Source organism: Rana temporaria, chromosome 2 (genome assembly GCF_905171775.1).
Source record: "Rana temporaria chromosome 2, aRanTem1.1, whole genome shotgun sequence".
Taxonomy (NCBI): Eukaryota; Metazoa; Chordata; class Amphibia; order Anura; family Ranidae; genus Rana; species Rana temporaria.
In genome coordinates this window covers 346,517,274-346,543,738 of record NC_053490.1, presented here as the reverse complement: position 1 = coordinate 346,543,738, position 26,465 = coordinate 346,517,274, and the positions used below count along the sequence as shown (strand labels likewise).

At 45.9% G+C, this 26,465-nt stretch overlaps 1 protein-coding gene across 1 annotated transcript in view; it reads left to right on the top strand.

Moving 5' to 3' along the window:
* Positions 1-26,465, top strand: part of MDM4 (MDM4 regulator of p53) — a 284,489-nt gene that overhangs the window by 33,235 nt on the left and 224,789 nt on the right. Inside the window, exon 2 of the mRNA XM_040337591.1 lies at positions 14,734-14,841. Within this exon, the coding sequence (XP_040193525.1) occupies positions 14,734-14,841 (108 nt within the window). The remainder of the gene's footprint in view (positions 1-14,733; positions 14,842-26,465) is intronic.

Sequence of the window (26,465 nt, the reverse complement as noted above, 5' to 3'; positions counted from 1 at the left end):
CTCTTCACTCCCCGCTTCACCAGCTCTGAGATGGTGAATTGTGCTCAGATCACAGCTTCATAAACTGGCTGTTATCGTGTCAGTCTGAGGATTCTCTGTGTGTGGAGATAATCGGCGGTAGAACAAGTTCAAACACCTGATTTATCTCTGTTTCATAAACTGTTTATGGTCTGTGATCAGTGGTGATCACCGCTGTTCACTGCTTCTTAAACGGACACCACAATGTTTAAACTTCAATGAACTGAACTCCGTGGGTAGAAGTGTTCTCAGTTTAACCATTTAAAGACTTTTTTGACACTTGTTGCTTACAAGTAAAAATCATGTATTTTCTTCTAGAAAATCACTTAGAACTCCCAAACATATATATATATATATATATATTTTTTTATTAGAGACCCTAGGAAATAAAAAAGCGATTTGTTGCAATATTTTATGTCACACGGTATTTGCGCAGCGGTCTTTAAACGCATTTTTTTGGGAAAAAATACACATTCACAAATAAAAAAAACTAAACAGTAAAGTTAGCCCATATTTTTTTTTCTTTTTTTCAAAAGTTTTGATTACTTTTTGGTTTTTAAGATCTGTCTCTGTCTCTCTCCTCTTCGGATTCCCCCCCGGTGTCACATTTTGGTACCTTTCAGGGGGGAGGAGGAAGCAGATGCCTGTGTAATCCAGGTATTTGCTCCCTCTTCCGGGCATAGATCACTGTGGTGACCTATGCCACATCTGGTGCCTACTCTGCCCCTCGCTGTCTTCTGGGAGACGCAAAGGTCCCAGTAGACAGCAGTGACCAGTGGGATTGCGCAGCGTGACTTGCGCGTGCATGCACATTAGGGAACCAGGAAGTGGAGCTGTTAGGCTTCACTTCTTGATTCCCTTACCGAAGATGGCGTCAGCAGCACCGGAGGGAGAGATCGGCTTCGGGTGCCGACATCGCGTGTGCCCAGGACAGGTAAGTATCCATATATTAAAAGTCAACAGCTGCAGTATTTGTAGCTGCTGACTTTTAAAAAAAAATTCAGCGGTACTCCGCTACTTTCACATTAGACTGTCATTCTAGTGGCACTATTTGGCTGCTAGCGGGCTGCTTATATCCCAGCTAGCGGCCGATGAAGGGGTTAAATGCTCTCGTGTAGCGCCACTGCAGAAGCGTTTTGCAGGCTCTTCGGCAGCGGTGCCCATTCATTTCAATGGGCAGGAGTGGTGGAGGAGCGGTATACACTGCTCCAAAGATGCTGCTTGCAGGACTTTTTTTTTAACGTCCTGCATGTGCACCGCCTCGGTGTGAAAGCACTCAGGCTTTCACACTGAGACTGCAGGGGAGGCGTTTTTGCAGGCAATTTACAGGTGTTATTTTTAGCCCAAAAGCGCCTGACAAACGCCCCAGTGTGAAAGGGCTCTAACTGTTAGATTTTATGAGATGTAACATATCCGCCCTAAAAAATCTGCATCATCTATCGGCCGCCGCGATTTCTAAATATTGGCATCGGCCAGAGAAAAATCCATATCGGTCGACCTCTAGTAAATACTTCATGTACCTACACATTAGAGCTGCCTGAATAAACGTTAAAACATTTTTTTATTTGATCGCCATGTAACCCCCCCACACGATCTTAATCCAACATTTCCATGATTCATGTAACAACAAGTGCAGAGCATTTCCTTGCTCACAGCTGTAAAAAAAAGCTGATAGCGATGTTTATAAACAACATTGCTTAGCCCAGGTGTAGGCCACCTCAGCCCTCCAGCTGTGGTGAAAATAATAAAAATCCATCATGCCTCTGATTGTCAGTCTTTCTGTGAGAGATATTCACCTGAGACCACACTCCTGGATCAAGTTGAGAAGTTTTCTTTATTGACTCATACAAGTTAAAACAAAAGGACAGATGTTTGCCTATTGGTCCTGACTGCCTGCAACCCGTGCAATAGGGCTGCATAGACAGTCAGCCTGATACAGGTAATTCCCCTCTGGTTATGATCTATATGACCCGTGCAATAGGGCAGCATACATAGAGTTCAGCCTTATGAGCTTCTATCTGACTTCACTAATACAGTGATTCTCAACCTGGGGGCCAATTGATGATTTGACAGGGGTCACCGAATCCTGGGCTGTTCCTGAAGCCTGCACTGCTCTTCCAGCCTTTTTTTGCGGCCGCCCACCAGGGCTATCCCTAGAGCTGTGGCTGCCCAGCTGGGCTGTTCCTAGAGCCCACAACCACTAACTAAGCCTCTTCGCAGCCACCCATTCAGTTCACAGCATGGCTGGGGGGAAGAGACTAGAGGTCCGCTTACTGGTGAGGAATGTGAAGTAGGAGGGTCTGGAGGAGACCCAGTCTCCTGATTTCGGCATAGGTGTCACTGCTATGAGACCCCAAAGTCGGGGACACAGTAAGGAACACTACCTGTGATTATAGTTGCCATTAAAAGTCCCCACTGCAGTTCTCAGATCAGCAGATGACCTTGATCAAGAGCACCTAAGTTGGCTGTTCAGAACTCTCCCCAGCATTGCCACTCACCCCACCCCCCACCAAGGAGTTAGAGAAGGAATGAGAATACTTGGAAGGGAAAGGAAAAGAGGGGGAGGAACAAAGAAAAAGGGAGAAAAAGAACAAGAAAGATGGGGAGAAGAAATTAGGATAGAGAGAGATAAAAGGGAAAGTAAGAAGATCAAAGAGAGTGGTACATCCTAAAATGTACCATAAGGGGTTTTAATACTGTACGAGTGGAAGGGACTCGGATCGAGTGGGGACGCAAATTACTTGTCTTGCCTTGGCTGCGGACAACCCATGCTTCAAAAATAATTTTACTGTTAGGGGTCCCCACAACTTGGGCAATTTTATCAAGGTGTCATGACACTAGAGGGTTGAGAACCACTGGTCTAACAATTGTAAAACTTGCATTTATTTGCCTTTTACAAGCCTTATCTTAGCCATCTCTCCTAGATATGATTGATTGCTAAGATTAAGACAAACTTAATTATTCACAGAATTCCTATATATTCATTAATGTGATTTTATAACTGTTTTTTTCAATTAAAAACACCTGTGTAGAGACATTTTGGCACAAAGCTGTGTTAGATCAAACCCTCCTCATCCTGATAAGACTTCACCAACTTCAAGGATAACAGATTTATGACTTTTGGGAGAATGATCTTTCAATAACCCCACCATATGTGTTGTATGTAACAGTTTTTTTTTTTTTTTTTTTCAAATGACAATTTTTATTGTAAGTTGGCACTGTGATGCAAAAACTTGAGCATAACAGCAATAAGAGCCAGTGTATAACAAAGAACAGTAGTTCACAAAACAGACAGCAGGGGGTCCCTGCGGGCTTCACCACATAGAAACTGCTAAACCTTAAAATCTGCTGAAAACAACAACAAAATCCAAAAAAGAGGTAGAGGGAAAAAAAGGAAAAGGAAAAAGAGAAAAAAATGTGAAATAAAAAAAGGAAACTGCAGATAACAGAGAGATGGGGGGGGGGGGGGGGGGGGGGGGTAGGGGGTGCCTGACCATCAGCTCAGGGCGGATCCTCTCGCTGATGCCATTCCTCCCAGACCTTGTCATGCATTTCCAGTCTATCCTGCAATCTGGCTGTCTTTTTTTTTCATCAGCTCTGTCTTTTATTCTAGTATACAGATCAGCCTGGGAGGGTGGGGATTTTCGCTTCCAATGGAGAGCAACCAGGCACCTCACAGCCAACAAAACATGTCCAAGTAATTTTTTGGAACATTTGAGAATTTGCATAGGTGAAACTCCTAGTAGGAATAATTTTGGGGTCCTGGGAACCGGTACTCCCAAAAGACGGGTAAGGAAGAGCTGTGTTTTTGTCCAAAAAGGCACTATCTTGTGGCAGGTCCAGTAGATATGGTACAGGGTCCCCTTGGCTCCCTGACAGTGCCAACACCTATCCGAGCTGGAGAAATGGATAGCGTGGAGAACATCCGGTGTTGGGTACCAAACTCTTGTAGGTGGTCTCCTTGTAGAGCTTGCAAAAAGAGCTTTTTGCTGCCTGGGACCAGATCGTCTGCCATGTCGCCTCTGGGATCTCCTCCCCTAGCACCTTTTCCCAGCGAAGCATATACGCATGCTTACACTGTGTGGGGATGGAGTAAGAGTTTAACAGCTGGTATATGTCGGAAATTGGACCTCGGCATGCAGATCCCTCCAATACCAGTTTTTCAAATGGGGTTGGATCTGAAAATTGGAGATTCGTTGGGCAAAAGATTGTGTGTAGTGTCATATTTTGAAATACTCCTAAAACACCTGGCGGGGCAGATCAATTTTTTTTTTTTTAACGTTCAGAAAATGAGAGCATCTTGCGTGATATAGGATCCACCAAGTGGAATAGGTCCCGTGTCGCCCAGGGCGAAGACATCTGATGAGTGAGACCGCCAGGCTTCCTCTGGTTATAAAGGAAGGAGGTCAAAAGAGATCTGTCCGAGCCCAGGCTATGTGCGCGACACGGTCTGCGACAAAGCGTCCTAAGGTGGAGCTAAGGTCCTAGGAGTCGGCACGAATCCACCTCCGCGTTCACATTCCAGAGAAAACTGTTTGGGTTTGTGGGTGCAAGAGAATATCTGGTAGTATTTAGTTGGGCCAGGAAACCCCAATCCCCTGTCGGAACGAGACGCCATCGGGACCGTGTGGGACACTATGCTTCCTGTAGTTCCAGACAAATCGCACCAAATCCGCCTGGAGTTTCCTCAAGTCTGCATATGGAATTGGGATTGGTAATGTCTGGAAGAGATAGAGGCGTTTGGGAAGGATCTTCACAAAGGCCACCCTTCCTAGGAGAGATATGTGGTGGACCTTGCATTTCTGTAGGAGGTCTCTTATGGATCGAAAGAGGGGGGGGAAGTTAGCCTGGTAAAATGTAGCATAAGATGGGGTGATCTGAACCCCCAAATATTTCAGGGCTGCCGTCTTCCAGTGGAAAGGGAAGCACTACTGCTGCAAGTGTTGAACTTCTGCTGCTGGGATGTTAATAGAGAGCCTCTGATTTAGCCGCATTTATTTTATAGCCAGAGAGGGATTTGTATAGGTCGTGTTCAGCGTGTAAGTTGGGCAGTGAGATCCTGGGCTGGGTCAGGGTGAGTATGTCAAAGTGGTAGTTTAAACTCCCTACCCCGCAGTGGGACCCCGTGGCTAACTGGATTTCTACGAATGGACGACAGGGCCTCCACACACCAGGCAAATAGTGGCGACAGTAGGCATCCCTGGCGGGTCCCATTAGCGTCGTAAAAGAGGGAGACTGAGCAAAAGGAGTCTTAACCTGGGATGTAGGATTAGTGTATAGGTGGTGGATGGCCCATTAAAAGGCCCCCTGGAAACCCCCATGTGTTTCAACGTGACGAACGGGAAAGAGCAGCTAAGGCAGTCAAAGGCCTTTTCCGCGTCCAGACTGAGTGCTAGTGATTCTAGGCCATCTCTATTCGCCACATCTCTCAGGTCAATAACCCGCCTCGTGTTGTCCCTCGCTTGTCGGAAGGGGATGAAGCCCACCTGGTCCTTATGGATCAAGGAGGGCAGTATCATATTCAAAAGCATCGATGGGAGCTTGGTGAATATTTTAAGGTCTGCGTTTAAGCGTGCTATCGGCTTGTAGCTAGCACACAGGGAAGGGTCTTTGTCAGGTTTGGGAATCAACGTGAGAAACAACCTTTGTATATCTCAGGGAATTGGGGTAAACTGGCAGAAGGTATTGAACAGTTTACACATATGCGGTAGGAGAATGGGGAGGAAAGCTTTGTAGTATTCATAGGGGATGCCGTCCGGGCCACGGGATTTGTGTGGGCAGGGTCTTGATGGTGGCCGTCAATTCCTCCACTGTAATGGAGGCATTAAGGCAAAGAAGGTCTGACGCCTGAAGTTTGGGAATTCCACTGCGTTCCAGATACTGGTGTAAGCAGTCGGTCAGGGGAGGGGGTGGCTCATGGGGAATTTCAGGGTCGCTGTATAGGGTCGTATAGAACTCCTCGAAGGTATGAGCTATGTCTTGGGGGTGAGAGAGAAGCCCAGGAGTCTGATTAGGGGGGGTCATGTGGGAACATTCTGACAGTTTGCATGCTAACAAAGAGTGGGCTTTGTTTCTTTTGTCATAATAAATTTGTTTCAGCCTAAGGAGCGCCTTCTCCACCTGGCCCAGGGCCAGGTCTCGAAGTGTTGTTCGCAAACAATACTTTTTAGAAGGGATAGGGATGGTGAGGTCCCTTTCAGCTTGCAGCTTAAATGCTCTTGCATCCTTTTTTAATGGCCAAGATTGCCATACAGCGCCCCCGGAGGACAGCCTTGTGGGCCTCCCAAAGAGTGGAAGGGGAGATATTGGGGGTGTCATTTTCAAGAAAGTAGTGCTGCAATGTTTAGTTCCATTTTGGAGGGACTGTATTGGAGTAGGAAATTCAACTTCCATTGGCAAGGTTTGCGATTAGGGGCACCTATATCGAGGGTCTTAACCACAGGGGCGTGGTTGGACCAGGAGATTGGTAGGATCTGGGCATCCCTAGTGACACGGAGGGTGGGATTATTGACGAAAAAGTAGTCTATGCGGGAGTGCATGCGGTGTGGGGCAGAGTAGAACGTGAACTGCCTATCCCCAGAGTGGAGGGCCTGCCAAGCGTTAAATTGGGCATAGCGTCTAGTAAGATGATAAAATTGTTTGAGTACCTATGGTCTTGAGTAGGGGTGCAACGGATCGTCACCGATCCGTGATCCGAACGGGTCACCCCGTTCGGATCGGCACACTAGGCGATCCGCGGAGCGCTCCGGAGCCTCGGCCGTAGGAAAGTCCCCGGCTTCGGCCTAGCTCCGGAGCTTCTTGCTCCACCCCAACCAATCACAGATCGGCTGTGATTGGTTGGATGGGATGTCCGGTCTCTGCACCTGATTGGCCCGCGTGATGAGCTGCCCGGATTGGCTGGCTTACTTGGCGCGCTCTGGGAATCATCTCTGCTGACATGTGTCTTCATTCCGGTGCCTTGGCTTCCACTGTAAAATACACTGTGACGCACACTCCATGCAATCTGCCTGCACACTGATTAAACTTCTCCTGCAAACAGACCAGGTGGATAGGAAGGATGGCACAGGTCAGTGATGTAGCCCAGGAGCAGTTATAGAGCTTGAAATGAAGCCATAAAAGGTTTTGGGCAATTTTTTTAAAAGAAAATTAAGTTTACAAATTTGCAAAAAAAAAAAAAAAACTGTGTATATTTATATAAAATCTCACATACGTATATACTGTTTACATGTTAAATTTTAAAAGCCGCAGCAAACCTTACATGTTTGCTAATGTGACAGAACACCTCTGATTTTCAAACATGTAAGGTTTGCTGCGGCTTTTAAAATTTAACATGTAAACTATATTTTGTGTTGAAAATAACTGAATCTAAAACTCTGTTGGGTGTAACAAGATTAGTCTTTTTTTTTTATTTTTTGCTGATCCGAAAAATGATCCGATCCGTGACTCCTGATCCGAGGATCGATCCGATCCGTGAGTTTTTCGATCCGTTGCACCCCTAGTCTTGAGTTTGTGGATCCGTAGGGTTCAGCACATGGCGGTCCATGACCACCGACTGGGACAAGTTAAAAGTCCCCGCTAACAATCATGTATTCATTAGGTGTCCGGAACAGACGCACAAACACTCTAGTGAGCAAGTGGATCTGGTGGGTTTTGGGAGCGTGTAGGTCACATAGTGTAATAGCCTACATCTGCCAGTGACCCCATAGAATGTAGTGTGTAGTGTAGTGATCCCGCGGATCAACAAACGTTTCGGAGCACGTGAACGGGGTACTGCACTTAAAAAGAATGGCTACTCCCGCCCGCTTACAGGGGTTAAACACCTGGTAAACCTGAGGGTATTGTCTGAAAGCGAAAGTGAAGGAGTCTCCTTTTGATGAAGTGCGTCTCCTGAAACAGAACAAAATCCGCCCTAGAATGCCTGAGCTCCCTCAACGCAAGATGCCTCTTCCTGTTTGAGTTTAGGCAGTGAACATTATGTGACATGATCTTAGCCATGGTCATGGGTGTGTGCATACAAGAAGATACTCATCTAATCCAACTGCGAAGATGCCTTAGCGCCTGTGATGGACTTTTTACCTATATGCTTCAGTTTAATCCTCCCTGCTTGTTTAAGGCTGTTAATTGTAGTTACTCTTCTGCAGCCAGTCCTGTTTCAAATGTTAATTGTTCTAGCCCTGTGTGTACTGGTTACTGTGATTAGACAAGTGGCTCATGTTAATTATGCTGATTGCTTCATTGTGATAATTATCTCTCTATATGCGGTGCCGAACCGGCTAGCTACTGAGTAGTTCAAAGAAATATCCTTAGTTCAAAGGATCTGTATTGAAGACCCCCCACTGTGTGAGGGGGGGCCGAGATTTGTCATTGTAACAGTTGTAACCACATATAAGCTCTGGCTCTTGCGATTAAAACTCTGTGTTGTTCAAGCAGTAAGCTGGTCTCATGTGTGGCTTTCTGGGCGATTCCAGGGATATCCCTCCTCGTGGAATATTGGGGTGATTTTCGTTATGGGAAGAAGGGAACGTTGACGGGGATATCATACCGATACCGTCACAAATTGGTTGGCAGCAGCGGGATCTTCCCTTCTATTCCCCTTCACACCCGGATTCCAAGCAGACACTGGGAACAGTGAATGGAAGGCTGCTACACCCTGCTTAAAAGAAATACACTGAAAGAACTACTGGAAGTTCGTGGAAGGATTGCTAGCAACAAAACCAAGCGGGTCATCATAGCAGAATTAATGGAGCTAGACCAGGAGGACGTGATTGCAGCAACGCCAGCAGTACAAGAGATGGAGACACCAGTGATTCAGGAGGAGGAATCGCCGGCCAACAAGCTAATGAGAGAGAAGCTAGCGTGGTTTGGCCCAAAACCCAACGCCGGATGTGGTGCTGAAAGTGATGGACCTGTTAGCGGAGGAGGCCAAACAAATAAGAGACGCAGAGCTACAGGAGGCTAAAGAAATAAGGGACGCAGAACTACAGAAGGATAAACAAATAAGAGACGCAGAGCTACAGTTAAAACTGGCAGCAGTCCAACAAGCAGCCGCACCTTCTACGAACAGTGAGTACAGCACAGCAGACGCAAGGAAGATTCCGTTTAGCGCTTTTAAAGCTTTTGATGAAAAGGACTGTGAGATTGATAACTTCCTGGCGGATTTTGAGCGACAATGTAACCTGCACCGAATAGCTAGAAGAGACTGGGTTGCAATATTGTCAGGCAAACTGTCAGGCAAAGCTTCTGATGCTTTCCGGACCGTGCCAGATCAGGATATCCATAGCTACGCCAGGGTTAAAGAAGCGCTCCTGGCTCGTTATGCAGTAACCCCAGAGTCCCACCGACAGAAGTTCAGGGACTCGCGCAAAACCACGAAAGACTCTTACGCAGAATGGGCATGCCAGCTGTCCCTGTCAGCCTCTAACTGGGTTAACAGCAGCCAGGCCACCACCGCAGAGGACATTTTGCAACTAATGCTCCTGGAGCAATTTTACAATCACATCCAGACGGACGTCAAAGATTGGGTGAGAGATCGCAGGCCCATGACTCTACCAGAGGCCGCGAAGTTGGCGGATGAATATGCGGATACTCGCAAGACAAACCAGGTCACACCACGGGTACAACCTCCACAACCAACGGCGCCCTCACACCCACCAGCCGCTAGATACCAACCGCCTAACAGACCGATGACATCTAGCCCTCGCTACCCACGCCAGGAGGACAACGAACAACGCTGCTTCCGGTGCAAACAGTTGGGTCACTTCAAGCAGAATTTCCCCATGAATGACAACACCAGGTCAAATTGGTCTCAACCTGGGTACCGCTCACCAGCAGCAGCCCATTGTGTAGACTCGGCTTGGGATCCCCAGGAGCTGGGTCAGGAAGAACCATTGGGCACCCCTTACGAAGCCCTCATGGTACAATCTGTTATTACGGACAACAGGGAACACCATTGTCAGCTGGTCATGGGCGACCGCCATGAGCCGGAGGGGCCTTGGAGGGAGCTGGGCAGAAAGAGGCACCGCCAGCTACCCTCCAAGAAGAAGAGGTCCTGGAAGTCATATAACCAGCGGACCTGGGAGGAGAAGAAGCGACTGGAGGAGATGGAATCGCAGCGGGCGCCCCAGATGCGGGCCGAGATGTTCGCCAAGGGCCCACCGGTGGCCCCTTACACCACCACCCAGTTCCTGATGATGAAGGACCACGTGGAGAGCCTGCAAGACATGAGCAAGCAGGATCTGATCCGTGAGTACATAGAGCTGGAGGAGTGCATAAGCCGCATGGAGGAGGAGAACAACCACCTGAGGTCACAGCAGGCTGACCCCCCCAGGCTCCATGAACTGGAGATGGAGCTGGAGAGGCTCAAAGAGGAGAACCTGCGGCTGCGGAGGGAGCAGGGGGTGGCTGACCTTATGGGGCTCTGAGTCCCCTCTCCCCCCCCCCCCCCCCCCGGACTCTGAGCACCAGTGCTACAGCATTTCAACAAATATAACTTTTTCTTTTTATGAATCTCCTGTGACTGTCACTTCAGAGCCATAACCTGCTCCTCCCATAGCGGGACACCTAGACGGCAGCGCACAGACCCATTCGCCGTCTTCACACTGACTTCTGGTGACTTTGCAGATCGCACAAAGACTTGGGGACTGACCGGCGTGTGATCTGACGACCCGGTGGCATACCTGAGTCTGAAGCAGTTGCCAAGGGAGGTCAGTCATGCCAAACGGAGTTAACCTCGGACTAAAAGCTCTGAACCCGTCAACCCTATTGGACCAGGAGAGGTCCAACCGGCTTTTCCGGAGCAGGGAGAAGAAGGGGGGCCATTGTGATGGACTTTTTACCTATATGCTTCAGTTTAATCCTCCCTGCTTGTTTAAGGCTGTTAATTGTAGTTACTCTTCTGCAGCCAGTCCTGTTTCAAATGTTAATTGTTCTAGCCCTGTGTGTACTGGTTACTGTGATTAGACAAGTGGCTCATGTTAATTATGCTGATTGCTTCATTGTGATAATTATCTCTCTATATGCGGTGCCGAACCGGCTAGCTACTGAGTAGTTCAAAGAAATATCCTTAGTTCAAAGGATCTGTATTGAAAACCCCCACTGTGTGAGGGGGGGCCGAGATTTGTCATTGTAACAGTTGTAACCACATATAAGCTCTGGCTCTTGCGATTAAAACTCTGTGTTGTTCAAGCAGTAAGCTGGTCTCATGTGTGGCTTTCTGGGCGATTCCAGGGATATCCCTCCTCGTGGAATATTGGGGTGATTTTCGTTATGGGAAGAAGGGAACGTTGACGGGGATATCATACCGATACCGTCACAGCGCCTAGGAGGGAAGGATGCCCATTCACAGGAAAGGTCCGGACGTCCGCCAGGAGCAGGGGCCGAGCCAGGGAGGTAGGGGTGGAGAAGAGAGCAGAAACAAAAAAAAAACCATTAACATTGGACCCATAATAGGCAGAAATACACTGTGCAATGAAGCCCTGAGTGCTCTGCACCACCCGGGGCCCAAGAAGTTCTAATAAGTCCTCCCGACCAGGGCCCAAAAGGAGCCAGGCTGGGGGGACATGGAGAACTGTAGCGATCAATAACCACAAGTTACAAAAGAGTAACAACGGAACTCTAGTAGGGTGAACCTATGGCGGGACTAGTGATCGGAAGATTTACCACTCAAGTCTTCAGTAAGAAGCGCTCAATTAAAGGGTGATCGCAAATGAGGCTGATGGGTGGGTCAGGAGAGTGAAAAACATGTGTACATGCCATAGCCATGGCTGGTAAGGAAGCAGGGGCCAACATCCGTCAGCCATGTTTTGAGCTTAGCTGGTCTGCGGGGGGAGTCCCGGGAGCGTTTGGTCGGGGGGACATTCTTCCAAACCATGGGTGGTGGTGGTGTAGCCCCCAAGTCCTATTCTTGGAGGTGGGGGACAGGAATCTCCATGGCATCCCAGAAAGTGTACAAATCCTCAGTGTAGTGGATCACTGTCGAGGGGGGGCCGTGGTTTGGGCTGGTGCCCAGGGCCGCATCTGGGGGTCCTGCTGGTCAGACTATGCTGGGGTCTGCCCCTCCGTATGGGCCAAGGCTGGGGAGTTGGCTGCCTGGACATAAGAGATCTTATGGTCTGCCCCCCACACATCTGATATGGGGTCTCCATGGCGATATTGTGGTTGGAGAAGGGGGGCGAGAGCAGGGTGGTGTGCTTGCTGAGGCATAAGTCCTTCATGGTGCCCAGTCTGTGAGGGGCCCAGGTGTGTTAAGGTGGGGGGGGGGAGTCCTCTGAGGTAACAGATGGGGTAGGAAAGTTAGGGCCTCCTGCCGACAGGCCCAGATCCGAGGCCATGCACCGCAGCCGCGGAAAGGCCTTGGAGCACTGTGTCGGTGGCTGCAGTGAGGCCTAGTGGAGCGTGCTGGGGGTCATGCTGCCTGAGAGACTTGGGGCAGGGGTGGACTCGCTGCTCCTAGTGTCGAGGGATGCGGTCCAGTCGGTCCCCATGAAGAGTCTGGTGGGCTCTGTGGATGGGCTGGAGACGGGGAGCCTGACGAGTATGGAGGATGCCGGCGCCATCTTGGCCGCCCCGCGGCATGGCATAGGGGATGGCGGAAAATGCCCTTGAAGGTCCCTGAGGACCTGGGAGGAGGCTGGGATGATCCTCTGGAAACAGGTGAAGTCCCCCAAAAAGGCCGTAGAGCTGTGGGCTAGGGAAGAGCTAAGACCTCAGGCTTCCATGCAGGATAACTTCGGGTCACACCCCTGTATGTAACAGTTTTAATGAGGGCACAAGCAGACCTTTGTTTGACCCTTTTAAACTTAAACTTAAAGCGGGTTGTAAAGGAAAACATATTTTTTTCATAATAAGCATCCTTTACCTGCAGACATTCCTCTTTTCACTTCCTCATTGTTCGTTTTTGCTCAGAAGTTGCTCTATTTCTTCTCTGTTCTGTTCACTTCGTGCTTGTCTGTTGCTCACCACCGTAAAGGTGGTCGGTGCGGTGGTCCGTGACGTGCTCGCCCCCTCCTGGGAACTACATCTGTGTGGCAGGACGCTCTCTACGTGTTGGAGACTTCAAGGAGGTGTGAATTACTGGGCGTGCCGCAATGCATACTGGGAAATGTAGTTCTTGCATGAACGAGCGCCGCAAACCCGGAATTGAATGAGAGAACAGAAACTAGAACGCTGGAGGTGATATAGATGAAGGAATTTTATAGATATTTACTTGTTTTTTTAACAGAATCATTACACTATTCTGTCGGTCTACCTTGCAGACATGAATTTTAGGCAAAATATTTTTTTCCTTTAATGTACTGTACATAACTGTCCCATATTCCACATAAATATTTTAAACCACTTGTATCACTTATCCTTGATGGTGCTTATCTTACAGGCTATAATTCAACTTCTGTCATAATGTTTCATTTCTAATTAGTAAACTTAAAGCGGGAGTTCACCCATTTAAAAAAAAAAAAAAAATCTCCCCTTAGCTTCCTGCTCGTTCGGTCTAGGGGAATCGGCTATTTATATTAAAATAGGTGCAGTACTTACCCGTTTTCGAGCTGCATCTTCTTCCGTCGCTTCCGGGTATGGGTCTTCGGGAGCGGGCGTTCCTTCTTGATTGACATTCTTCCGAGAGGCTTCCGACGGTCGCATCCATCGCGTCACTCGTAGCCGAAAGAAGCCGAACGTCGGTGCGGCTCTATACTGCGCCTGCGCACCGACGTTCGGCTTCTTTCGAAAAATCGTGACGCGATGGATGCGACCGTCGGAAGCCTCTCGGAAACCTGTCAATCAAGAAGGACCGCCCATTCCCGAAGCCCATACCCGGAAGCGACGGAGAGGATGCGTCTCGTAAACGGGTAAGTACTGCACATATTTTAAAATAAATTGCCGATTCCCCTAGTAATAACGAGCAGGAAGCGAAGGGGGAAAAGTGCCCTCTAAGGGTGAACCCCCGCTTTAAAATGATCTATCCTAATACACTTTCAAGAACACTTGTGTAAACTTGTCATGAAGCAGAGAGGTCATCTAACGTTCAACACTTAAAAATTAAGACTTTCTTTATATTCATGAAATCTTTCTTCTTCTAAGCAATCTTTTGCAAGCATTCATAAATGATTATAAAATAAGCATCTAATTTATCTAACACTTTCAATGTCTCATGGTACTTGTAGTTATATATATATATAATCTCATTATATCATTGTTAATTTACCAGATTAAAAGGATGAACTTTGATCTGTAAAGGAGGTTAGTTTAACCACTCGGATGGTTAGACAAAGCTTTTTTTCTGACACTTGTTGCTTAAAAGTTAAAATCCAGTATTTTTTGCTATAATAATTCTTTATATAAAGTGTGTGTGTGTGTGTGTGTGTGTGTGTGTGCGTGTGTGCGTGTGCGCGTACATACATACGTACATTTTGTTTTAAATCTAAGCAGAGACCCTACAGAATAAAATGGTCGTTGCAATATTTTGTCACACTGTAGTTGCACAACAGTCTTTCATACTAATTTTTGTGAAAAAAATTACACTTCCAATTTATAATTATTTTGTATAATGTGAAAGATGTTACGTTGAATCGTGATCGTTATTCTAAGCAAACAAATTGTGATTCTTATTTTATCTTATTTTATCCCGAATCCTGCACCTCTACTAGACATAATTTATAATTAAATTTGTTGGTTGTAAATCATGGTAATGCTGTACCTTTTTTTTTTTTTTCCCTTTTGTAGGTACTGTTAAAATCAGTTATCACTGCCACAATGTCAGCTTCTACCTCTTCGCAGCAGTTGCTTGGGCTTCATTCTTCTCATAACAGGATAGACAGCGATGGGAATGCGGTATGTTACCTAATCTCCCTTTTTGTTTTATATATAAAAAATAAATAAAAAAATTTCAAATAAAATTAAGGTGGGTTTTAATATATTTTTTTTTTTTTTTGCAAATCTGTGTGCAGTATAATGTTATGTCTGTTCTGTATAATAGTTACTATGATTCTAATTGTACGATCTGGTGTAGGATACTGTACGATGAAAGATTTAGAAGGTCAAACATAAAGCTAACCAAGAAACACTGCAACAGTGCTAAGGTCTGCTCATTTTACAGTATTTTTGGCTTTTTGCAATTCACTGCAGCCACAGTACAAACCCATTTACTGAGTTACTAGGAGTATATTATTATATTTAACCTCTTGACCACTGGGCACTTAAACCCCCTTCCTCACCAGACCAATTTTCAGCTTTCGGTGCTCTCACAATTTGAATGACAATTACTCAGTCATACAACATTGTACCCATTTGAAATTTTTGTCCTTTTTTTCACACAAATAGAGCTTTCTTTTGGTGGTATTTGATCACCTCTGGGTTTTTTTTTTTTTTGCGCTATAAAAGAAAAACGATTGAAAATTCTGTAAAAAAAAAAAATCTAGTTTGTCATATTAGCGGGTTATTTCTCACACACAGCATATGCATACCACAAATTACACCCCAAAACACATTCTGCTATTCCTCCCGAGTATGGCGATACCACACATGTGAGACTTTTACACAGCGTGGCCACATAGAGAGACCCAACATGCAGGGAGCACCATCAGGCGTTCTGGAGCACCCAGACCAATTCTGACATTTCTCTCCTACATGGAAAAATCATAATTTATTTGCTAGAAAATTACATGGAACCCCAAAACATTATATAGGCTTTTTTTGCGCAGGGTATTGCAGAGTATTGCGCAGGGATAGCTGAGCTGGGATGGATGGCTGGATCTGTGACTGCATTTGTCACAGATCCAGCCGTCAGTGCTGCTGCTGACACCCGCTCCCCCCCCCCCTCCTCTCACACTGTACCGAACGGTACAGAGAGGAGAGGGAGGAACCGGCATCATCAAATGACGCCGGTTTGTTTACAAGTGATCGCTCCGTCATTTGACGGAGCGATCACGTGGTAAACGGCCACTATCAGCGGCAATTTACCGCGATCTGTGATGCGCCGGGTCTTCAGAATAACTCGACCGCGCTGTAGCAGTATTTTTGTTATGGCGCGGTCGGCAAGTGGATAAAGGCCTGTGCTCTGTATAGTTTCCTCTTTCTATGTATAAACGGTCACATTGGGCCTCATGCGCACGCGGGCTTAACCACTTCCGGACTGCCGCATGTACATTTACGTCGGCAGAATGGCACGGACAGGCACATTGACGTACCTGTATGCCCCTGCCCAGACGTGGGTTGGGGGTCCGATCTGGACCGTACATGCGACGATTTCCGTGGCTTCACGAGCGATCCGGGACGAGGGGGCGGCTGTTCGTTTTTGTCCGCCCCCTCCGGATCGCTCACAGCCGATTCGAGCGCTCCCCCGTGTGTCACTTCCTCCTCCTGTGTAAACACAGGAAAGGGGAAGTGATGTATTCTCTCCTCTAGGCGGTATTTTCAACCGCCACTGAGGACAGAATACATGACACGGTAAGTCTGCACAACACTACACTGACACACACTACACATAGTAGATGTTTGGGAGGGGCTGCTGGAGAAATCCCCCCCCCCCCCCCCCCGTCACAGCTAATTCACATAGATGTATACATCCCATAATAGGTTGCTCCCAAGGCAGACATAAACAATGGGATACAGCCACATCTCAAACTATCTAGTAAAAGTATACAACAGTTCCAAGTTGAAGATTCCCCTTTCAACACAAACCACACATATAGAATCCAGGATAACGGGTAAAAGGAAATGCTGAGTCTGGGTTGTACGGTAAGTCGGGTTAGGCAGACCCAACTGGGGTTCTTGATCACCATGTGCCCCTAATGGACACATGGTTATTTACACATAGGAGGGGCCGGGGAAGCTGAACAAGGAGTGTCCAGAGCTCTCCAAGGTAAGCTGGGTTCCACATGCCCTCTGCCCAAAGTGACTCCCATCACCAGCAGATTTTAGGAGAGGAGCCTTTGAATAGAAAAAAAAATGCTTGATGCATAGAAACGCGTGAAAACACTAGACTTGTGCATTTGATAAGGGACTATATTCAAGATTTTAATAAAAAAAGCTGCATCATTGGCAGTAATTGGCATGGATTCATGAAGAATCGTTCTTGCCAGACCAATCTATTAACCTTCTATAAAGAAGTTGGCTGCTATCTAGATAAAAGAAGGCCTGTAAATGTAGTGTATCTGGATTTTGCATAGGCATTTGATACAGTTCCCCACAAATGTTTACTTTCTAAAGGTTTTTTTTCTTTGTCTGAACTTGTCACTTTCTATTCCTCCTCAGCTTGCCCCCATAATCCGTGCCGTTCTGGCTGGGGGTTAGTCAGCATGCTCGCCCCCTCCCTTGGGACTACATCCCTGCAGGTTTTCACAGCGCCTCCCCACAGGGATCTAGTCCCAAGGGAGGGGGCAAGCACGCTGACTAAGCCCCAGCCAGAAAGGCTCGGATGATGGGGGCAAGCTTACTGAGGAGGAACAGGAAGTGAGAAGTTCAGACAAAGAAAAAAAAAAAGGGAAATGGAAGGAACCTATTTAGAAAAAAGAAAAAAAAAAACCTTTACAACCCCTTTAAAGTGCCCCGTCCCTCTGAACTCGTGCATAGAAGAGAACGCATACGCTATTCGTGTTCAAACCACACATATAAGGTATCACCGCGATCTAGTGCTAGAATTATTGTTCTCGCTTTAATGATCTCCTCTGTAACTCTAAATGGGTAACCTGTATAAAAAAAAAAAAATTAAAGTGTCACCTATGGAGACTTTTAAGTCCTACCATTCCACGAGCGTGCGCCATTTTAAACCGTGACATTTTGATTATGAATTTACTCAGCTTAACATCTTTACCATTATACACAAAAATTAGCCTAACTTATTTATTTTGTATTAAAAAAAAGTGTATTTTACTATGAAAAAAAAAAATTATTTAAGACCACTGCGCAAGTACAGTGTGACATGTATTGCAATGATCTCCATTTTATTCTCTGGGGGAATCTAGGGTGGCAAAGGACCTGGGGGTCCTGTGTAGATGACAGGCTTGGCAAGGGAAAGCAAAGCCAACAGACTGTGTGCATGCATTAAAAGTATATTAGTGGAAGTCCAAAGAGACACATAATGGTAACATTTCACAATTTTAAAGAAAATTTAATATGGGGAAATATGAGGAGAAAACCACTAATAAAATGAGGGCAAAAATCTACAGATATTTACAGATCTTTTACAGGAAACTCTTAAAGGAGAACATTAAAATCCTTATTAGAATTGATGAACAACCACAAGATACAGTACAACGGGGGTTTCCCAGCCTGCCTGTTTGGCCGGAAAGGGGGACCTAAGGCAAAGCTTAGGTTTCCAGAAAAGATGTAAGACTTCTGTAAAACTGGAGATCCCTATACCATAAATCCGCCGGATGGACAAAGGAGAAAAGAGACAGTGTTACAAGGCAAAGCTTTTATCTATGTTTTGACTAACAAAACATAGATAAAATAAAGGGTGTTAGTGTCGAAGATGACAATGAAAGATGAGCTCATGACCTTTCCCCCCTAAATGTCTACAGGGGAGTGGGTTGGCAAGGGCGTCTGAAAAGAGCACCACGTAAGGAAGGGCCCAGTAGAATGTATATGCTTAACCACTCAAGGACCGCCTCCTGCACATATACGTCGGCAGAATGGCACGGCTGGGCACATCCACGTACAGGTACGTCCTGTACTAGTACCCAGCCGTGGGCGCGCGCCCGCGACCCGGTCTGAAGCTCCAGGACTCGCGGACCTGATCGGCGCTGGAGTCCCGCTATCGGTCCCCGGAGCTGAAGAACGGGAAGAGCCGTGTGTAAACACAGCTTCCCCATTCTTCACTGTGGCGGTAGCATCGATCGTGTCATCCCTTTTTATAGGGGGACACAATCAATGACATCACACCTACAGCCACACCCCCCTACAGTTGTAAATACACTTCAGGTAACACATAACCCCTGTGGTTAACTTCCAAACGGCAACTGTCATTTTGACAATAAACTGCTTTCAAATGCATTTTTTGCTGTGATTGGACAATTTTGACACATTTTTGGGACAATTGTCATAAAGTGTCCGCCATAATGTCGCAGTCACGAAAAAATCTCTGATCGCCGCCATTAGTAGTAAAAAAAAAAAAAAAAAAAAATAATAATAAAAATGCAATAAAACTATCCCCTATTTTGTAAGCGCTATAAATTTTGCGCAAACCAACCGATAAACGCTTATTGCGATTTCCCCCCCCCCCCAAAAATAGGTAGAAGAATACGTATTGGCCTAAACTGAGGAAAAAAATACATTTTTTTTTATGTATTTTTGGGGGATATTTATTATAGCAAAAAGTAAAAAATATTGAATTTTTTCAAAATTGTCGCTCTATTTTTGTTTATAGCGCAAAAAATAAAAACCGCAGAGGTGATCAAATACCATCAAAATAAAGCTCTATTTTAGTCAAAATAACATCTGATAAGGGTTGGGGGGTGAAGAGAGAACAAAATAATAAAATATGAAATTGAAGACCTTAATTTTCCTAACATACAATATACAAGGCTTAAATACCCAAACAAAAAGATATGAAGTCCTAAAAGAAATTAAAAGCTACATGGCAAGTTTAGTGTTTTTATAAGAGACACATATTGCACAGGCCTCACATTTAAGACTACAGTTGTGGCCAAAAGTTTTGAGAATGACACAAATATTCGTTTTCACAAAGTTTGCTGCTAAACTGCTTTTAGATCTTTGTTTCAGTTGTTTCTGTGATGTAGTGAAATATAATTACACGCACTTCATATGTTTCAAAGGCTTTTATCGACAATTGCATGACATTTATGCAAAGAGTCAGTATTTGCAGTGTTGGCCCTTCTTTTTCAGGACCTCTGCAATTCGACTGGGCATGCTCTCAATCACCTTCTGGGCCAATTCCTGACTGATAGCAACCCATTCTTTCATAATCACTTCTTGGAGTTTGTCAGAATTAGTGGGTCTTTGTTTGTCCACCCGCCTCTTGAGGATTGACCACAAGTTCTCAATGGGATTAAGATCTCGGGAGTTTCCAGGCCATGGACCCAAAATGTCAACGTTTTGGTCCCCGAGCCACTTAGTTATCACTTTTGCCTTATGGCACGGTGCTCCATCGTGCTGGAAAATGCATTGTTCTTCACCGAACTGTTGTTGGATTGTTGGAAGAAGTTGCTGTTGGAGGGTGTTTTGGTACCATTCTTTATTCATAGCTGTGTTTTTGGGCAAAATTTGTGAGTGAGCCCACTCCCTTGGATGAGACGCAACCCCACACATGAATGGTCTCAGGATGCTTTACTGTTGGCATGACACAGGACTGATGGTAGCGCTCACCTTTTCTTCTCCGGGCAAGCCTTTTTCCTGATGCCCCAAACAATCGGAAAGAGGCTTCATCGGAGAATATGACTTTGCCCCAGTCCTCAGCAGTCCATTCACCATATTTTCTGCAGAAGATCAATCTGTCCCTGATGTTTTTTTTGGAGAGAAGTGGCTTCTTTGCTGCCCTTCTTGACACCAGGCCATCTTCCAAAAGTCTTCGCTTACTGTGCGTGCAGATGCGCTGACACCTGCCTGCTGCCATTCCTGAGCAAGCTCTGCACTGGTGGCACTCCGATCCCGCAGCTGAATCCTCTTTAGGAGACGGTCCTGGCGCTTGCTGGACTTTCTTGGGCACCCTGAAGCCTTCTTCACAAATGCAGTGGAATTTTTTTTATGGGATTAAGTTAATTTTCATGGCAAAGAGGAACTTTGCAATTTGTCTGATCACTCTTCATAACATTCTGGAGTATATGCAATTTCCCATCTCAAAAACTGAGGCAGCAGACTTTGTGAAAATTAGTATTTGTGTCATTCTCAAAACTTTTGGCCATGGCTGTATACTCAAAAGATGCCTTCAGCGGTGTGCGGCCGTCCAGGATTTTTTTTTCCTTCCTAGTTCGTTGCAGAGCCAGCACCTGTAAGTTCCTAAAATGGTGTGTGCTTTAGAGGACTGGGGCTTAGAGCGGCAATCCTTCTCTATTTGAGATGTTGAGCGGTACAAGACGACGACAGGTGCCCACTCTTTGCACTTTTTGTTCTGACATTGGAACCCTTGTTGGTGACTATAAGGGACAGTGCAGATATAAAGGGAATGAGAATAGGAGAGGAAGAACATAAAGTGGCAGCATATGCAGAAGATATATTGTTTTATATTTACAAACCCTAGAATATAACTCCTAAATTTGATCAAAGATTGTGGGGAAATTTCAAATCTGAAGATAAATCCAGTTAAGTCGGAAGTTTTAAGTTTGAGGTTGGATAAGAGGAGATGGCTTTAAGGACAGAATTCCCATTTACCTTGGGGAAGAACGAACTAAAATATCTGGGGATAAAAATAACACCATCACTCAAAGACACTATATCAAGTAAATTATATTCCACTACTCAATGAAATCCAGGTAGAACTTAAGAAAATCACAAATCGCACACTTTCATGGATGGGCAAAATAAATGTGGTAAAAATGGTAATGTTGCCGAATCTTTTATACAAGTTTCAAATGCTTTCAATGGGATTGCCTTAGTTTTTCCAGAAAAATGTAATCCATTATGAAATACCTGTGGAAAAATAAATCTAGAATACAGTTTTCGATTTTATGTAAGGAGAAAGCACAGGGAGGAATAATGGCACCAGATGGAGATAATATTATGCCGTGATTTTTTTAATTTTTTTGTAACTCCTTTATTTTCAAAGAGTGCGATTAACAGTCAATACAGGTAGCATATATACATAAGTAAAAATCAGACAGAAGATCAAAAAGGGTCATATGATGTGGTAAGATATCAAATATCCCGGCTATACACAGTAAGTAAGGCACAGTAAAATAGCACAATATGGAGTTAATATTTGTGTGTGAAGCCAGGGAGGCATTCAGACAATTGCTTGCACGACCCAGAACTTATAATAGCGTATGCGGAGCTATACCATACAATTAAACTCTCACAGCTGCTTGGGAGGCAGAGCATCCCAATGACCAGCTGGGCCCAGACATGGGACACACAATGTGGGTAATGTACATTATGATATTTACAGTATCTGATCAAGACAGCCCGTGACTGGGTAAGAACTATAGGGAAGGGGTTTGTACAGAAGGGGAGAGGGTAGTGGGTCAGACATCTTAGGGCGAGTGGGGGGCAAAGTCCAGGGGGGAAAAGAGAGGGAAACAAAAGGTAAGAGGGGATGGAGAAGCAGTCTAACTATAGAGAGGTGAGGCAGACTAGGGTAGCTTCCCCAACTAGGGAGCAAAGCAAGCCCAAAAGGTCAGCCAGACTGCGCAACCTCACGGAGGTAGTCATTCTTAAAACTGAAGTGGTGGCAAGGTCTCCTCCCTGTTGTGCAAGTTGGCAGTGAGATCTTCCATATCTCCTAGTTCGTTCACTTTAGAAAACCTCAGGGATTTCGTTGGCGGGTTCTCCGATCTCCAACAGAGGGGGATGCATGCCTTGGCAGCATTCAGTACCTGAATGGTGAGGAAGGACTTGTGTTTCTTGATGGGCCGCTCTCAAAGGTGTAGAAAACAGGCTGCAGGGTTCGACTCCAGAGAAACGTTGGTCAAGTGTTTGATCGTGTGGGTCACCTCAAGCCAAAAAGGTCCAAGTTTGGGACAGTCCCAAAAAATGTGCAACATCGTTCCCTCTGCAGTGCCACAGCGCCAACACAGACTAGGGACTTGTGGGAACAAATGGTGCAGAGTAGTGGGTACCGTATACCATTGGGTCATGATTTTGTAACTCTTGGACTCTAGTGGCTATGGGGGACTTCTGGGCAAAGTGGAGAATCTTCTCCCTCTGGGAGACTGTAAATTGGATGCCGAGGTCTGCCTCCCTCTTAGAGAAATTAAGGAATGTACCCTTCCGCTGTTCGGGTCAACTATTACCAACTGGCTCCCTGCAGTGAAAAATATGTTCCAGTTCAGTGAGCCGACGGGAAATGCCCAGAGTCTGCAAGCATCTGCGGAGGAAGTTGCGCAACGGAAGTCCAGGGGAGGGGGGTCCGTAGCAGACACCCCGGCTTCGGAGGAGAGTTGGCCGTCGGGCCTCACAAAGTCACATAGGCGAAGCCGGCTGCCTGTGGCCAGGCACTAGAATTGAGGTTTCTGAAGACCGGGTGTAAATTCTGGATTACCCAGGACCAGCACCATAGGGGAGGGTAGCGGAGACACAGAGGAGTTCCGGAAGGCATCTCTGGCCACCAATGTCATGCTGCCTAGTGTGGGATGCTCAGTGAGGTCCCATGGCAGAGGTGTGTTGATCCAGGGCCAGCTCTTGGCCGTGTCTCTGGAATCCTCAATTTCCATGGCTGCCCAGTGCTTTGCCTCTAACCTGGTGAGGTGAGCCGCCCTGTAATAGGCTCTCGTGTCCGGGAGGCGTCATGCCGTGATTTTAACAAGTGATAGAATGGACAAAAATCTATTTAGATAAAAAAGATGGGTAGAGAATACAGTAAATGGAGTACACTTATGTAGTACCCATATACCCTTAAAAATAATAATAAAAAACACACCTGCAAGGCAAAGGCATAATGAGCTAGTATGACTAGCATACTAGCTCATTATCAATTACCTTAGATCGAAGCCCCCACAGCGGTCCTTGGACACGTCCTCCATCGCCGCCATGATACCCGGAGTGATTTGAGTGATACCCGATGACCTTACTCCTGCGCATGCGCGAGGAGAAGCACAATGCCCGTGCATGCGCGCCTCTCCGGCAGGCTCCTTTTCAACAGCCGCCATGCTCAGTGCGCCTGCGATGTTGTCTATGGCGTGCATGTGCGGTAGACATCGGCGCCCGCTTTTCTGCAAATATCTCCTTAACCACTTAAGGACCGCTTCACGCCGATATACGTTGGTAGGAATGGCAGGGCTGGTCACAATCACGTACCTGTGCGTGTCTCTTTAAGCCCAGCCGTGGGGTCGCAAGCGTGCCGCCGGCGGCATGCTCGCGACCCGGTCCGAAGCTCCGTGACCGCGCTCGCGGGACCCGATCGCCGCCGGAGTCCCACGATTGGTCACCGGAGCTGAAGAACGGGGAGACGATCAGTGACGTTGCACACGCAGCCACGCCCCCTACAGTTAGAAACACATATGAGGTCACACTTAACCCCTACAGCGCTCCCTAGTGGTTAACTCCTAAACTGCAATTGTCATTTTCACTGTAATAGGTGCATTTTTATAGCATTTTTTTTTTTGCTGTGAAAATGACAATGGTCCCAAAAATGTGTCAAAATTGTCCGATGTGTCCGCCATAATGTCGCAGTCACGAAAAAAATCGCTTATCGCCGCCATTAGTAGTAAAAAAACAAAAATATTTTGCGCAAACCAATCGATAAACGCTTATTGCAAAACATTTTTTTTTTTTATATATATTTTTGGGGGATATTTGTTATAGCAAAAAGTAAAAAATATTGCATTTTTTTTTTTCAAAATTCTCGCTCTATTTTTGTTTATAGCGCAAAAAAATAAAAAAACGCAGAGGTGATCAAATACCACAGAAAGCTCTATTTGTGGGGGAAAAAAGGACGCCAATTTTGTTTGCGCGATCGTGCGACGGCACTACCAATCGTCAGTTAAAGCGATGCAGTGTCGCAAAAAGGGGCAAGGTCCTTAACCTGCATAATGGTCTGGGTCTTAAATGGTTAACCATGTAGGTTAACGAGATATTGCAAGCACCTACAGGTAAGCCTAAATGTTGGTTTACCTGTAGGTGCAAGTATGCCACTATGGTATACAACCGCTTTTGGGACACAATTTATAGAAAAGCAAAATGGGAATATAATTGCCTTTTAATAGCATTATAAGTATTTTTTACCGGGAAATTAAAATTGGATAAAAAAATAACTATTAAGACAAAATAGGAATGGGAAGGCTTTGTACATACTATGATTTAAAAGAAAAAATGGACTTGAATGGAGGTTTTGTTAGCTAAAGCACTGTGTTAGACGCGCTACCACATCCAAATAGGTCTGGACAAGAATTATTCAATTGCATAAAATCTGTGACCAAGCAACAAGTGTAAAACACTGATTTTCTAAGATATACAAGATAACAGGAATTGAGACGCCCCTTTTTTATTAACACATGGGAAAGGAAAATCGCAACACGGGTGAATGAGCAACGAGCAAGTAGAATATTGAGAGCAGTATACAGCGCAGCTTCGGACATAAACACCAGAGAAATTAAATAAAACATTTTAACGAGGTGGTACATTTCCGCAGTAAGAATGCAGAAATATCAACCAGACATCCCCACTATGTTGGAGGGGATGTGATGCGAGGGGTATAATGTTACAAATCTGGTGGGAATGCCCGAAAATAAGGCAATACTGGCAAAAGAAAGAAAAGAAGAGGTACAGCGCAAATTCTAGTGTATAGAAATTCTGATGTGATACCAAAAAATTCCTGGCGTGACACAAATAAGTGAAGGTGACACAAAATCGTAAGGTCAATTGCTATGCATCACTGAAACTAAACAATTGACTATAAATAAAAATGCACGTGAAAAACAAAAATAACTTGTAAATGAAAACAATATATGAATGTGTATAAAGTCTGTGAATGAATGAGATTGTGCAAGCAAAAAAGACTACAGGTGAGGTATTAGTCCATATGCTCCCAGATATCTTAAAGCGGTAGTTCACCCCCCCCCCCCGACACATTTTACCATTGAGACAGGCATTGTAGCGCGAGCTACAGTATGCCTGTCCCGATTTTTTTTAACCCCGGACTCACCTTGTAATCGGAGATCGTATTTTTCGGCTCCCGCGGGGAATGGGCGTGCCTATGGAGAGGGAGGATGATTGACGGCCGGCCCTGGCACGTCACTCTCCCCGAAGACAGCCGGAGTAGGTCTCGGCTCTTCACGGCGCCTGCGCACAGGCTATGCGCACGCGTCGTGAAGACCAAGCCTATTTCGGCTATTTCCGGAGAAGCGTGACGCGCCAGAGCCGGCCGTCAATCATCCTCCGTCTCCATAGGCACGCCCATTCCCCGGTATCTTCAATCTACGAGAACAAGGTGAGTACGGGGGTAAAAAATTCGGGACAGGCATACTGTAGCTCGCGCTACAATGCCTGATTTTATGGTAAAATAAAAAAAAACTTTTTTTTTTTCGTCGATAGGGTGAACCCCCGCTTTAAAGAAAACTTCTTTAAAAGAGTGAACTTCACAGCGAATGTCTTCAGAGAAAAGGATAGTACAGGGCTGACACAACCTTCCACCAAGGCACACCTGAGTGACAAAACAATGCCCTTACCAGATGTGGAGACCACAACGGTGGTCAGACTGGACCCGGGTATATTTAGAGTCACCCAAATGACTGTATGTAGCACACTGGATCTGCTTCAAGCTATTTCCCATCGGTCAGAACGGATGAATGGCTCAGATGCAAAAAGAAAAGAAAAGGGCCCATAGTGCAACTTTGCAAAACAATTTA